At 48.1% G+C, this 14,245-nt stretch overlaps 1 protein-coding gene across 7 annotated transcripts in view; it reads left to right on the top strand.

The window, feature by feature from the left end:
* Positions 1 to 14,245, top strand: part of USP4 (ubiquitin specific peptidase 4) — a 48,354-nt gene that overhangs the window by 28,921 nt on the left and 5,188 nt on the right. For 4 of the 7 annotated variants that reach the window (XM_082413628.1, XM_082413626.1, XM_082413631.1 and 1 more), the window contains 9 exons: positions 652 to 810; positions 1,681 to 1,905; positions 2,671 to 2,754; positions 4,171 to 4,265; positions 6,644 to 6,835; positions 7,466 to 7,554; positions 11,878 to 12,105; positions 13,776 to 13,846; positions 14,100 to 14,218. In XM_082413628.1, the coding sequence (XP_082269754.1) occupies positions 652 to 810; positions 1,681 to 1,905; positions 2,671 to 2,754; positions 4,171 to 4,265; positions 6,644 to 6,835; positions 7,466 to 7,554; positions 11,878 to 12,105; positions 13,776 to 13,846; positions 14,100 to 14,218 (1,262 nt within the window). The remainder of the gene's footprint in view (positions 1 to 651; positions 811 to 1,680; positions 1,906 to 2,670; positions 2,755 to 4,170; positions 4,266 to 6,643; positions 6,836 to 7,465; positions 7,555 to 11,877; positions 12,106 to 13,775; positions 13,847 to 14,099; positions 14,219 to 14,245) is intronic. The other 3 variants (XM_082413627.1, XM_082413629.1, XM_082413630.1) reach the window with 3 other exon arrangements.

Raw genomic sequence — 14,245 nt, 5'->3', positions numbered from 1 at the left:
TGGTTGGAGAGGGATTCGTGTCTGTACTTAGGAGATGTGGCTACTGAGGGAGTCACTCTTTACCTCCTCTCTTAGGGTAGTGGCCCAAGTTCCAAGTCTGTAGTTGTCCTGGATTTCAGATCTTAGCCCTCTTCTCTCTGGTAGGAACTGCTGACCTTTAGGCCCTTGAGGAGTTAATCAGGCTACTGGAGCAAGGGTGTTCTCCCTTACGGTGCCAGCAGACTGCAAAGTTATTTATTTATTTATTTTAAAAATAAATTTATTTATTTATTTTATTTATTTTTGGCTGTGTCAGGTCTTCGTTGCTGCATGCGGGCTTTCTCTAGTTGTGGCGAGCGGGAGCTACTCTTCGTTGTGGTGCGCGGGCTTATTGCTGTGGCTTCTCTTGTTGCAGAGCATGGGCTCTAGGCACACGGGCTTCAGTAGTTGTGGCACATGGGCTCAGTAGTTGTGGCTCGCAGGCTTAGTTGCTCCGCGGCATGTGGGATCTTCCCGGACCGGGGCTCAAACCCCTGTCTCCTGCATTGGCAGGTGGATTCTTAACCACTGTGCCACCAGGGAAGCCCAAAGTTATTTTTGATGACAATTTCCTATCTGACTTCACTGGTTCTTTATAACTTATGCCTTCTGATGTGGTTGCTTTTGTTGTAGACTCAGGTGGGACGTTTTGCCCCTCAGTTTTCTGGCTACCAACAACAAGACTCTCAGGAGCTGTTAGCCTTTCTTCTAGACGGGTTGCACGAAGATCTGAACCGAGTGAAGAAAAAACCGTACCTGGAGCTGAAAGATGCCAATGGGCGGCCAGATGCGGTATGATATTGAAGACTTTTGAAGAAAAGTATTCCAAAGAAGCTGCCTCCTACTGGGAGGTGCAAGGGCATTCTTCTGGTCTTGGAGTATTGGTGCCAGGGCTCTGGTTGCCTCTCACTGTTGTTTGTGACGTGGACGTGAGGTCTAATATGGAAATGTATTGCACGTTACAAAGGGGCTAACTCTAGTTACCCCTGATGCTCCCTCTTGGGCTTCTTCAAGTTAGAGTCAGTTTGTTTAGTATAATTACATTGGTGAACCAGAGACTAGGGTACCCTGAAAACTGTAAAGTGCCTGTAGTGTGGGCCCTTGGGATTATTAAAATCCATTAAAATCCATCTATGATGATTAAAATAGTTTGTTATTAATATTATTAGGGCACTTAAATTTTTTTGCCTTGATTTTCAGATCTATGAAGAAGGAATTTAGTATTTAAGCCACCTATCACATTGGGATGATCAATATGAATACTTCAAAGTAGCATTCACATCTTAAAGGAAAAACCATGAGCTAGCTGAACTATAGCATAAATTAAAAGCTCACTGAAGGGACTTTGGATCATTGGAAGCCCTATAGGAGGCAGTCCTTCCCCGGTCAGGTCCATGTGTCCACAGTGCTCTCAGTTCGTCTCTGTCCCGTAGATCCTGCATCAGCCCTTGGTTAAATGTAGGATTGGGCATGGAGCTGGCATGTGGAATGAGTTTGGTATGCTAAGAGCAGTCCTGGCCCTCACTGTCCTGGACCAAGTTCTTGGCTGCACAGACTGCCTCACAGTCTGTTTCAGATTTTGCTGTGAATCATTCTGGATGCAGAGGCTAAGAACTGGGGGGTGTTGAGAATGTCTTACTTATCCCCTTTGCTTTCTTCCAGGTGGTGGCAAAGGAAGCCTGGGAGAATCATAGGTTGAGGAATGACTCTGTGATTGTGGACACGTTCCATGGCCTCTTCAAATCTACCTTGGTTTGCCCAGAATGTGCTAAGGTTTCTGTGACCTTTGACCCATTTTGCTATTTAACTCTCCCACTGCCCTTGAAGAAAGATCGAGTTATGGAGATCTTCCTGGTTCCCGCTGACCCTCGCTGCAGACCGACCCAGGTAAGAGAAATCGTCACCCTCATGGTACCCCTTGTTGTGAGTGGCCTCCAGACCCAGAGTGGGGCTGCTTCCATCTGTTGCAGCAGCAGCTCCATCAGCTGCCTCTGAAACCCCTTGGCACTTGGCTTGAGTGTGTGCCCTTGTCCTCCCTCAGATCTTTGTGTAATCCCATGTCATTCAGGCATATTGTGAAGGTTCTCTGGGCTTCTCTGTCACCTTTTCCCCTATGTTCCATTCATTTGACTAAAGGAACCTGGCTGATCTGCTAAGAGATCCTTGAATCTGAATGTTAGGGGACTAGAAACAGTACTTCCTTTGGTTATGTTCACCGCTAAATCAGCTAGGAGAGCCTGGCCAGAACAAAAGGCCAAATGAAAGGTGTAACAGGCCGGTCTTAGTGTCCAGCCCTGCTGATGGCTCACTGCATGCTTCTTCTGGCTTTATGACAAGGACTGGTTGGCAGTTTGTATAATTGTAACATTTCTTTAAAGGAAGTAGTGAATGGCTCTAAAAAGTTAAGAAAAAAATAAAGCAATGTGTAGGAGGGAAAGAGATGGTCCAGCTTCTGTGGTGCTACCTGAATAGAGAGGCGGGTGTTGATGCAGAAGACTTGCCTATTTGCTCTGCTGGCCGCTCATCTGGGCCCTGACCTCACCACACACTGTTTCTGGAGGAGCACCTCTGCCCTCCATGATGCCTGCTCCTCCTGACTCATCCCACCCTTTCCAGAGCACCCTTGTCACCCCTCCCATCTCTCCTTTGCAGTACCGTGTGATTGTGCCGCTGATGGGGGCCGTGTCTGACCTGTGTGAGGCTCTCTCCAGGCTGTCTGGCATTGCTGCGGAAAACGTAAGGCGAGGTGTTTAGTGGCACTCAGCCTATTGGGGGCAGTTCATAGTCCTTTGGAGTTAAGTTTCAACCTTGTAGCCACTTTTGTGGGGTAGGTCTTATCGGCCAGCACACATGTGATTATATCTGGATGCCTCAGACCTCCTGGCCCTTGTTCATTGTGCACACTGTGCCTGAGTCTGTCCCTTCCAGCCCTGGGAACACTGTCTTTCCTCCATTGAGGACACACTAGCTATGGTCAGAGGGCCAGGACTGGGGATTTGCTCTCACCTTGCCTCCCCTTCCTACCTGACCTCATCTGTAATGTGAGAAGCTGGAAGTTCTTTCCTGTCCCAAACTCTGTAAGTCTGTGGAGTGACTTGATAGAAATCTTTATTTAAAAACAATTGCTGGGACTTCCCTGGTGGCACAGTGGTTAAGAATCCACCTGCCAATGCAGGGGACACGGATTCAATCCCTGGTCCAGGAAGATCCCACATGCCGCGGAGCAACTAAGCCCGTGTGCCACAACTACTGAGCCTGCGCTCAGAGCCAGCGAGCCACAACTGCAGAGCCTGCGTGCCACTCCTGAAGCCCGCACTAGAGCCGGTGCTCCGCAACAAGAGAAGCACGCGCGCCGCAACGAAGAGTAGCCCCCGCTCGCCGCAACTAGAGAAAGCCCACACGCAGCAACGAAGACCCAATGCAGCCAGTAAATAAATAAATTTATTAAAAAGTAAAAATAAAATAGAAAAATAAAAACAATTGCTCACACTGGCCTTTCTGCTGAGCCTAGCCCTGTGTGAAGGTGGGGAAAGTGAAGACCTCTTGCTGCACGAGGATCCGTCCTCCTGGATGCCCCCAGCCCCTCCCTTGTCCCAGCCCTGGTCAGTGCCCTCCTGCTCCCCACTCCACTTGCACCCCTGCTGGTTTCAGGTGGTAGGTCTTGGTGGTTGGGGTTTGGTCTTTTCTGCTATGTGCTGAGGATGGCTTGGGGAATTCCAGCCCCAGGAAACACCCCAGAGGATTCTGGATGACTGCTGGTCTCTGGTCAGCACTCACTCCCCACCATTCCTGCCACTGGAGGGCAAATCCCGTCGTAAACCTTGGGACAGATGTAGCATGTTTTCTGGTGGTGACAGCCATGCTGCTCCCCCTTGGCCCTTGGCCCCTGAGCTCTGGGGCTGGTTGCATCGTGATCTCTCTGGGGGAAGCACATATTTTTTCATTTGTGCCTGGGTTATTAAGTAGGTGTACTCTTTTTTAAAAAATACTTATTTATTTATTTGGCTGTGCCGGGTCTTAGTTGCAGCACGTGGGATCTTCATTGCAGCATGCAGCATCCTTTTAGTTGCGGCATGTGGGATCTTTAGTTGCGGCATGTGGTGGGTGTACTCTTATCCATCCTGTAATCTTTCTGTTACTGTTGGTTCTTAGATGGTGGTCACAGATGTGTATAATCACCGGTTCCACAAAATTTTCCAGATGGATGAAGGTTTAAACCACATCATGCCTCGGGATGACATTTTTGTGTGAGTACTCAGTGGTTTCTGCTGCAGGGTCAAAGGAAACATTCTAGAGGCTTTGCCAGTGTCTGTCAGTGTCTCCAGAGCAGAAGATCTGGCAGTTGGTGCTCATGTGGATTTGCCCCAACCCCTGGGTGCAAGAGATGGATGTTCTGGGAATTTTGGGCAGCCATCAATGCTAAGCGCCTACTGGCACTTCAGAGCTAGACATTCCAGATAAGTCTCCTCAGCATGAACAAGGCTTTTGTCAACAGTTGCTGCCTGTTAAGGCCTGTTCAGTGGTTCTGCAGATGGTCCTGCTGTCAGAAGTGCTTTTCTCAAGAAGAATCACAGCTTTGTAAGGGGCCACGGGAAGACAGGAGAAGGGACGCAGTACAGGGAGGGTCTCGTCCTTTCTCCCAGCCACAGGTAGTGGCTTCTCAGGCAGGTGCCATCCCAGATGACAGGGAAGGTTGATTTAAGCAGCCTTTTCCAGCGCTAACATCTGCAAGCCTTGAGACTCGGTTTTCTCATCCCTGTGGGGACAGTACACTCCAACTGCAGCTTGTCTCCTCGGCCCCTCCCAAGTCCTCTTGCTTCAAGGCTGCTTTGTGTGATTGTGTGTGTGTCCCTCTTCAGGTGGGGGTGGGGTGGGGGGGGTGGAGTGTGAGCTTGTCTGAGCTCCCAGCAGCCGCTTGCTCAGGGAGGCTTGCATGTGGAGCACACCCATGTTGTCTCTCCTCATTCCCTCTCAGCCAGAAACTTGCCTCTGCCGAGAAAGGTTTTTAGGATTTTGTTTCGGTTTTTGGTTTTGGCTGAGGAATGCAGCACACAAAGGAGGCATTTCCTTCCCTTTACATTTTTGGGGCCAATGACTTCTAGGTCACTCTAAAAGGAAGAATTCTTAACCACACCCAGGATCCTAGTTCTGTTCACACTTGCATAGGCTGCCTCCCTACTCGCAGCCGTGTTCCCTTACTTTACTAATGGAGGGTGCCAAGACTCATACTGGGCCACAGGACTGGGACTGTCCACTTCTTACCCCAAGACCTTAACACAGTCTCCCTCAGTTCTGGAAACTAGTGTTCGCACATACCTGTGCTGAGAAGACCTGGGACATGACCTTGTGGGGAGGTTGGCAAACCACCAATGGAGGATTTTTCAGAGAGCTTGAGGGCCAGCCAATTGGAAAGCAAATTGCTTTATGATGAATTGATAATTGTCTTACGAAAACACAATTGTAGCATCTAATACTTTTTTGAGCATGTGATGTACTGTGCTACTGAGTTACTTAATCTTCACCACTACACTGGAAGGTGGGTGATCCCATTGTCCACTGGATAAACAGACTTAGAAATTAAGGCACTTGGCCTGGTTACAGCAGCCAGAAAGTGGCAATGATGGATCTGGAACCTGGGCCAGCCTCACTCCAAGGCGTGGTTCTTGACCATTATGCTGGACCCCAGGGTCCTTACCCTAGAGCATACCTTGGATGTTTTTGTGAGTTTTTCTTTGAACTCCTCCTGCATATACTATAGTCAGGACTGTTTGCCAGGCATGTGGGGAGAGTTGTGTGTGTGTGTGTGTGTGTGTGTGTGTGTGTGTGTGTGTGTGTGTTTGTGTTTATAGTTTTCAAAAGTTGAATCAGTAAGTTTGTGTCTCCCCCTATAGGAAGAGGGAAAGACTACAGTCGGTTGCCAGCAATTTTGGTAACATCTGTTCCAGGATAAAACATCTATAAATCTCCTCAATCCCATGTATTCACTAAGTAAGACACATTTTTCAAAATCATTGATTTGTATTTAGCAGTTTCTTTGGTTATCTCTGATTTTTTAAAAAAATTAAATATGATTCTTTTACTGCAATGTTTTTGAAGAAAGATGGCAAACAGTTTTATAAATTTGCTTCCTCATTTGAAATAAAGAGTCTTTGGCTTATATTCTAGGTATACGTCGCTGTATAGTATTTGGTTTTATTAAAGGGCAGGGCATTGAGAATGCCTTTTTCTAAAAGTTAAGCTCCTTGATGGGTGACAAAAGGTGAACTTGGGGGCTGGGCCCCCCCCGTGTGCCTTTGTGTCTGAAGTGATGGTCTGGATGACAGGTGTCATCTGTGTTGAGGTCCAGTTGAAGGACCACAGAGTTTGAGGCCATGGTTGGGGGAAGGAGGATCACATTAGTCCCAGGTCCTGGGTTGTGTAGGTTCACCTTGTGTTAACAGTTGACCCTCTTTGGGATTCCTGACCCATCCTCTAGCATCGTCTTGGAAATGGTTTATCCACCTTTTGTACTGAAGTACACTCTGTCCTAGTAACCGTAGTCCTGGCCACCATGTAGCTGCAGCTCAGATCTCCGTCTCTCACAGGGACCTGCTGCTGAAGGTGCTCTCTTGTGTGATTGACACAGGTACGAGGTCTGCAGCACCTCCACAGACGGCTCTGAATGTGTCACGCTTCCAGTGTACTTCAGGGAAAGGAAATCCAGGCCGTCGAGCACTTCCGCTGGGGCAGTGCTATATGGGCAGCCACTGCTGGTTTCTGTCCCCAAGCACAAGCTCACCCTCGAGTCTTTGTACCAGGCTGTTTGTGAGCGCATCAGGTTGGTGGTAGGAATGTGATTTGCTTGTTATCTAAAATAAGATAGGCCCAGTAAGAGTGACTGCCCCCTGCAGAGTGCCAGTGTTGACCCCGTGTGCTCACTTCTGTTAGAAATGTAGTTGTCTTGGCCCCTGGGAGGGCCAGGACAGGTGCTGTTGGGACAGAACATCTGGCACATCTGAAGCACCATGACAGTGAACACCTAAGCCTCTTCTAGTCCCTGGAATCATGTCTTCACACCTGTCAGTCACCTGCTTGAGGGAGTATAGTGCTTTGATGGCATTTTGTATTTGAATGTAATTTCTGAACTACTCCACTATCATTCTGAACCTGATAATTAACATTACTGGGAAATATTTTTTTAAATGATGGTGCCACGCAACGTTTATCAAAGATTTGAAACAGGCTTTCTCAGAGTCTTCAGTGCCCTGGTAGTTAAACTTATCTCTTAGGTTCCTCTCAATTTCTTGAAGTGTTAAGCCATCACACGAATCTTAAGGCCCTTTTATTTACATAAATTGCTTTGTGAATAGCTGAATATATAAATTAGGAACTACTTCAGGCTGAGTAGTGGAGAAAAATAGGTAAAGGTTACAACTAATAAACAATTTCTTTCTTTCTTCTTTTCAAGCCGCTATATAAAACAACCTTTGCCTGATGAGTCTGGCAGCTCACCCTTGGAGCTGGGGGCCTGCAATGGCTCCAGGGGCAGCTGTGAAGGTGAGCGCACGCCACGCTGTGGGGCTGTGACTGACCAAATCCCTCCCGACCTCCCTCTTCTTCCAAAGGTGTTGTATACATGGGTGAGGGAGGCTCTGAGGCGGGGTTGGGGGCTCTGCCTCGAGAGCAGACCTGGAAGCCCTGTCTGCACCACTTCACTCTGCCAGAGCCCATTGTCCAACTTTGACACCTCGTGTAATCTTAGGCGTGGAGGCTGGGTTTCACCTCAGGGAGACTAAGCATAATAGGACTGAGTGACTTGCCCAAGGGTCATGTAGCAGAGTCAGGATTTGATTCTGACCTGTTGGGATTGCTGAGTACACTTGGCTGCCTTCACAACCTGGCTTGTGTCTGTAGAGCTTTTGTCTTGGTCCTTACCCATCACCATGGTCCAGCAGCCGCCCCTGGGGAGGACAGATGTCCTGCCCAGCCAGTCAGAAGGCAGAGACAGGTTCTCTTGGGCCTTTCTTTCTTTCTACCCAGGAAGCCACAGGTGGTAGCTGGCTCTGGACAGCTCCTGATGTGGGAGTGACGAGCCACAGTTGGAAAAGCAGTAGGATAGACTTGTTGCAAGAAACCCAGGGCCCTCAACATCCTTCTGTGGCCTAGTGCTCACAAGCTCATCTGTGACCAGGGAGCTGTGTCTGACCTGCACTGTGGCTGTCATCCTTCTTTTGGGGGCCTGCGTGACTGACTAGGTGGCTTTATTCCTATAAAACCAGAAATGTCCTCCAGTTCCTGTGCTTTGTGAATAGCTGAATATATATTCTCAGTTGAAAATTCAAATGCCCGGATTTCTGCAAGACACGCCTGGTCCTGGAAAGTGAGAATTGACATTAAAAATAATGACCAGAAGGCTCTGTCCTGAAGGGATATTCCAAATTGTTGGTATTATAGGTTGAGTATTTATTATAGTCGTACTCCTGTTCTTGCCCAGAATATCATGTTCTCCTCCCACGAGGGATGAACAGGAGTGTATTTTGTGCACAGGTCCCACAAGCAGACATGTTGGAGCTGTAGTGGTAGTCTCTGAGCAGACCTTGGGTGACCTGTGGGTTCTTAGTGCTCTGGAAGTTGAGGCACTGTGATTCCCAGCTTGAGGTGTGGGGCAGACCTCAAAAAGTCACTTCAGCTCTCTTAACCTTGGTTTACCCATCTGCAAAATGGGATGATGATAACGGCTTCACAGAGTTGAGGTTACTGTTTAATGAGATAGTGTGGTTAGAGTATCTGGCACATAATAGATGCTCAGTTAATAACAGCATCATGTCAGTATTTGCTATTGTTACAATTAGCCTAGTTTCTTAGACATTCCATCTGTCAGTCTCTTGTTCAGTCTCTTATTCTCACTGCCTTCTTTTGAATTCCATAAGTGAGCCTTGGTGCGTAGACTTCAGATCCTGTTTAATGTTGAAATAATTCTAACCTCTTTACTGCCATGGCTCCTTGTTAGGCCTGTGGTGTCTGTCTCCTGCTGAATCTCTGAGTGTCTTGGGCAGGGCAGTGTTTCACTTGCCAGTCTGAGAGCAGAGCAGGCTTATCTGGGCGTAAAAGGGGCAGTGCCACTGCTTCAGGAGTGAAGTGAGCTAATTGAGAAAGGAACCTCTGTGAGAGCTGAGGCTGGCAGTCTCATGCACACTGGCTATTTCAGAGTCCTGCTTATGGGGACTCATGTCACACTGTCATCCATGGCTGTGATGTTCCTGTGGCCTGACAGGAAACTGCTGCATTGTCCTGGACCCAACTTGTCCTTCCTCGTGAGAACTCCCGAGACACAGTCTTTGAAAGAGGATTCTTTTTTTTTTTTTTTTTTAATTTATTTTTTGGCTACATTGGGTCTTCGTTGCTGCGCACAGGCTTTCTCTAGTTGCAGTGAGCGGGTGCTACTCTTCGTTGCAGTGTGCATGCTTTTCATTGCGGTGGCTTCTCTCTTTTTTTTTTTTTTAATTAATTAATTAATTTAAATTTATTATTTTTTTTGGCTGTGTTGGGTCTTCGTTGCTGTGCGTGGGCTTTCTCTAGTTACAGCGAGCGGGGGCTACTCTTCATTGCGGTGCGTGGGCTTCTCACTGCGGTGGCTTCTCTTTTTGTGGAGCACGGGCTCTAGGCGCGCAAGCTTCACTAGTTGTGGCTCGCGGACTCTAGAGCGCAGGCTCAGTAGTTGTGGCACACGGGCTTAGTTGCTCCGTGGCATATGGGATCTTCCCAGACCAGGGCTCGAACCCGTGTCCCCTGCATTGGCAGGAGGATTCTTTTTTTTTTTTTTTTTTTTTTATTTATTTTTATTTATGGCTGTGTTGGGTCTTCGTTTCTGTGCGAGGGCTTTCTCCAGCTGTGGCAAGTGGGGGCCACGCTTCATCGCGGTGCGCGGGCCCCTCATTATCGCGGCCTCTCTTATTGCGGAGCACAGGCTCCAGACGCACAGGCTCAGAAGTTGTGGCTCATGGGCCCAGTTGCTCCGCGGCATGTGGGATCTTCCCAGACCAGGGCTCGAACCCATGTCCCCTGCATTGCCAGGCAGACTCTCAACCACTGCGCCACCAGGGAAGCCCCGGCAGAAGGATTCTTAACCACTGTGTGCAGTGGCTTCTCTTGTTGTGGAGCACGGGCTCTAGAGCACAGGTTTAGTAGTTGTGGCGCACGAGCTTAGTTGCTCCATGACATGTGGGATCTTCCCGGACCAGGGATCAAACCTATGTCCCTTGCATTGGCAGGTGGATTCTTAACCACTGTGCCACCAGGGAAGTCCCTGAAAGAGGATTCTTATGTAGAATATACGTCTTCCTTTCCTCAGTTTCCGTTTCTATTGCTATTTCCCCAAATATATAAACTTCATATTTTGAATCTTTTCTTCCCTCGTTACTTTTTTTTTTTTGGCTACGCCATGCACCTTGTGCGATCTTAGTTCCCCGACCAGATATTGAACCTGGGCCCCCGGCAGTGGAAGCACCAAGTCCTGACCACTGGACTGCCAGGGAATTCCCTTCCCCTGTTACTTTTACATCACCTTTTGGAGTTGTCCCCATCTTTGTTGAAATTACTTATTTGATACCTTAATTTTCCCCTTTGACTGCCCAACAACAAAAATTATGATGAGCCTGATCATGGATTTTTTTATTGCAGCCATATATACCAACCAGTTCTCTGGAAACACCTGGGAAATTTACTTATCACCATATGTCTCTAGAATACCTCTTTAAATTTCTTTTTTTAATATATATTTATTTATTTTATTTATTTATTTTTGGCTGCATTGGTTCTTTGCTGCTGCATGCAGGCTTTCTCTAGTTGTGGCTCGTGGGGGCTACTCTTTGTTGCGGTGCGCGGGCTTCTCATTGCAGTGGCTTCTCTTGTCGCGGAGCATGGGCTCTAAGCACGCGGGCTTCAGTAATTGTGGCACACAGGCTCAGTAGTTGTGGTGCATGGGCTTAGTTGCTCCGCGGCATGTGGGATCTTCCCGGACCAGGGATTGAACCCGTATCCCCTGCATTGGCAGACGGATTCTTAACCACTGTGCCACCAGGAAAGTCCCTAGAATGCCTCTTAAAACTTTTTTTTTTCCCTGGCTGCGCGGCTTGCAGGATCTTAGTTCCCCAACCAGGGATTGAAGCCGGGTCCCTGTCAGTGAAAGCGCTGAGTCCTAACCACTGGACCTCCAGGGAACTCCCCCTCTTCAAACTCTTGAAACTCAGCAATCTCAAATGAATAAGGAGAAAAAAGGAGAGGAGGATCCTGTGTGCTGTGTTCCTTGGGGCCCATCATGGCGCCTGCACCTGAGAGACATGAAGTAAATACTTGTTGAAGGGACAGTCATCATGTTTCTTGTGGAGGAACTGAAGACCTTTACTTAATATTTGTGTTCATTATCATATTTAAAGTTTTACTTTTAAATTGTTTCTTACCAGCCAGTTTTCTTGAGTATTGAGTATGGGTTTAATTTTGGTCCTTTTCTCTCTGTGTGATTAATGATCAAGTTGAAAGAGTCAGACTATGTGGGATGAAGCCCAGTAAAGTACCAAGTGGTGAGGGCCCCAAATTTAGGACTGGCAGGACTGCTGACTCACTTTTGTACCTTCTGGTGACTCCTTGAACTTCTCTGGGACTCTGCGTCCTCATCATGGAATAGCTGTGCCCACTTGCCTGCTTACCAGGTTGTGGGGGTGTCACATGTGAATTTAAGTGCCTTGTAAATGCAAAGGGGTAGATGTAGTTCACACACAGGACTGAATCTGGAAGGAAGCACCACAGTTAGGTATGAAATAAAAATTGCAGCATTGAAATGGTGGCAAATTACATACATGTTATTTTTCATTTGTATGCTAGGAGAAGACGAAGAAGAAATGGAGCATCAGGAAGAAGGCAGAGAGCAGCTTTCAGAAACAGAGGACAGTGGGGAGGATGAGCTGGGAAGTGACCATGGCGAGACCACCCAAAAGAAGCTCAAAAGCCGGCCCTGCCCAAAAAGGCTTTTTACCTTCTGCCTTGTGAACTCCTATGGCACAGCCGACCTAAATTCCCTTGCAGCTGATGGGAAACTGCTTAAACTCAACTGTAAGCACTTTCTCTGACCTTTCAAACTGGGCTTTTGGGGACTTAGGATCTATTGGAAAATACTTGCACTCAGCACTCACTGACTGCACTGAGCTTTCATCATCTCATAGTGTGGCTCCAGGAACAGACACTTGTGTGATCCTTGGGTTAAAGCTCTCTAAAGACTGTTTCAGAGACATGACACCCCTCCGCACTTTCCCTTGGCCTTCTTGTCAGGCTTTTCTCTTCCGTCCTTGATGACTTCAGAAGGAAACGAGCTCTCCCTCCACTCCCAACATCCTTCAGGACTTCTGCTCTGGTTGATAACACTTCTTGTGGCCCTCCTAGGTGGCAGTATTTCCCCAAACTTATGAGAATAAATGCATATTTCTTTTGTTCCATGAGAATACTCATGAAGTGTGACCCATCTAGAGGATGGTCATAGATTTCACAGGCTGTTACCTGGAGCCTGTAATGGGGACTGCTGTACAGATGGGAAGGGGCATCCACACGGGACGTGTGTTGTGCCTGAAAAGCAACATGTGGACAGTGAAGATGCCTGCCCTGGGTCGGGAGGGGAGCTGCAAAAGCATCTCTTGTGTCTTTTTGCTTCCTTCATTGGAGAAGAGATTTGCTAGATGTCCTCTAGTTTGCTAGCTTGCTTGCTTCCCTTTTTAAATAATTACCTAAAAAGCGTTTCTTAAACAGCTCTATTGAGATGGTTTTGGGTCTCTCTTGTCTTTTTGCAGCTCCATTCCCTCCGTGCGGCTTCTTGTCTTTAGTGTAATGCCTTGCAAATTCTAGCCCCCTTCTTTTTTTTTTTTTAAATTTATTTATTTGAATTTATTTATTTTTGGCTGCTTTGGGTCTTCGTTGATGTGCGCGGGCTTTCTCTAGTTGCGGCAAACGGGCTACTCTTCGTTGTGGTGCGTGGGCTTCTCATTGCGGTGCCTTCTCTTGTTGCGGAGCACGGGCTCCAGTAGTTGTGGCACGAGGGCTCAGTAGTTGTGGCTCACAGGCCCTAGAGCGCAGGCTCAGTAGTTGTGGCGCATGGGCTTAGTAGCTCCACAGCATGTGGGATCTTCCCGGACCAGGGCTCGAACCCGTGTCCCCTGCATTGGCAGGCAGATTCTTCACCACTGCGACACCAGGGGAAGTCCCTAGCCCCCTTCTTGAACACTGGTCTTTGACTCCTCAACTCAGTCTTTTGTTCTCCTCCCCCGCCCCTCCCCCAGGCCTGGAAAAAGCCTCCAGGCAATAAGCTGGGGCCATGTAGGCATCACCTTATTTTTTGCCTTCTCTCAGGGATCTCACTCTTGCTCTGCCTAATATTCAGTGTCTGAAAACAGTTGTTTCCTCTATTTTGTCAGGTTTTCTTGTGGTTTAAGGCAAGAGGAGAAATCTGGCCACTGTTACTCCATCTTGACCTGTGCCCTTTCAGAATTCTATGTAGTTAGTGCCTTTAAAGTGTGTCTGTAGCGTTGAGGAAATCTTTGCCAAAGGATTTGGGGGCCCAGGGATTCAGAGTTGGCTGGCTCAAGGCAGAGCATCACTCTTGGCAGTGGCTGTTGATGGTTGAGCAGGTGTTGATGGCGTAGCCTGAGTGTGGTCCTTCTCACTGTTGTCACCTGAGGAGCCTCTACTGTTGCTGGCCATTCAGTAGTGAGTGATACTTTGGTCCTCCTCCACAGCTCGATCCACACTAGCCATCGATTGGGATAGTGAGACCCGGAGCCGTTATTATGACGAGCAGGAATCTGAGGTAGGTCACTCGGCATTCTTGGTCAGGGGTATGTGCTGGTTTCTGCTTCGGGTGGGTCTCTCTCACCAGTTCCCCAGCAGTTTAGCAAGGTATGTTTTAGACCGAGAATGAAAAGCACTTAAAGATTTTGTCATTACATGTTCAGAGGCTCCAGAAAGTACATTATATTCCAGGCGTGAGAGCTCGTGAGGTTGTGGCTGAGCCTGGTAAGACTTTGTTTCCTCAGCAGACCTCAGCACTTTGTTCCTCACAGACCTACGAGAAGCACGTCAGCATGTTGCAGCCTCAGAAGAAAAAGAAGACAGCAGTGGCCCTGAGAGACTGCATCGAGCTCTTCACTACCATGGAGACCCTTGGGGAGCATGACCCCTGGTATGCAGCTCCCACCTCTGGGCAGGG

Source organism: Balaenoptera physalus (genome assembly GCF_965194825.1).
Source record: "Balaenoptera physalus genome assembly, chromosome: 11".
Taxonomy (NCBI): Eukaryota; Metazoa; Chordata; class Mammalia; order Artiodactyla; family Balaenopteridae; genus Balaenoptera; species Balaenoptera physalus.
The sequence above is the reverse complement of the archived record's forward strand: the minus strand, read 5'-3'. Positions and strand labels throughout refer to the sequence as shown.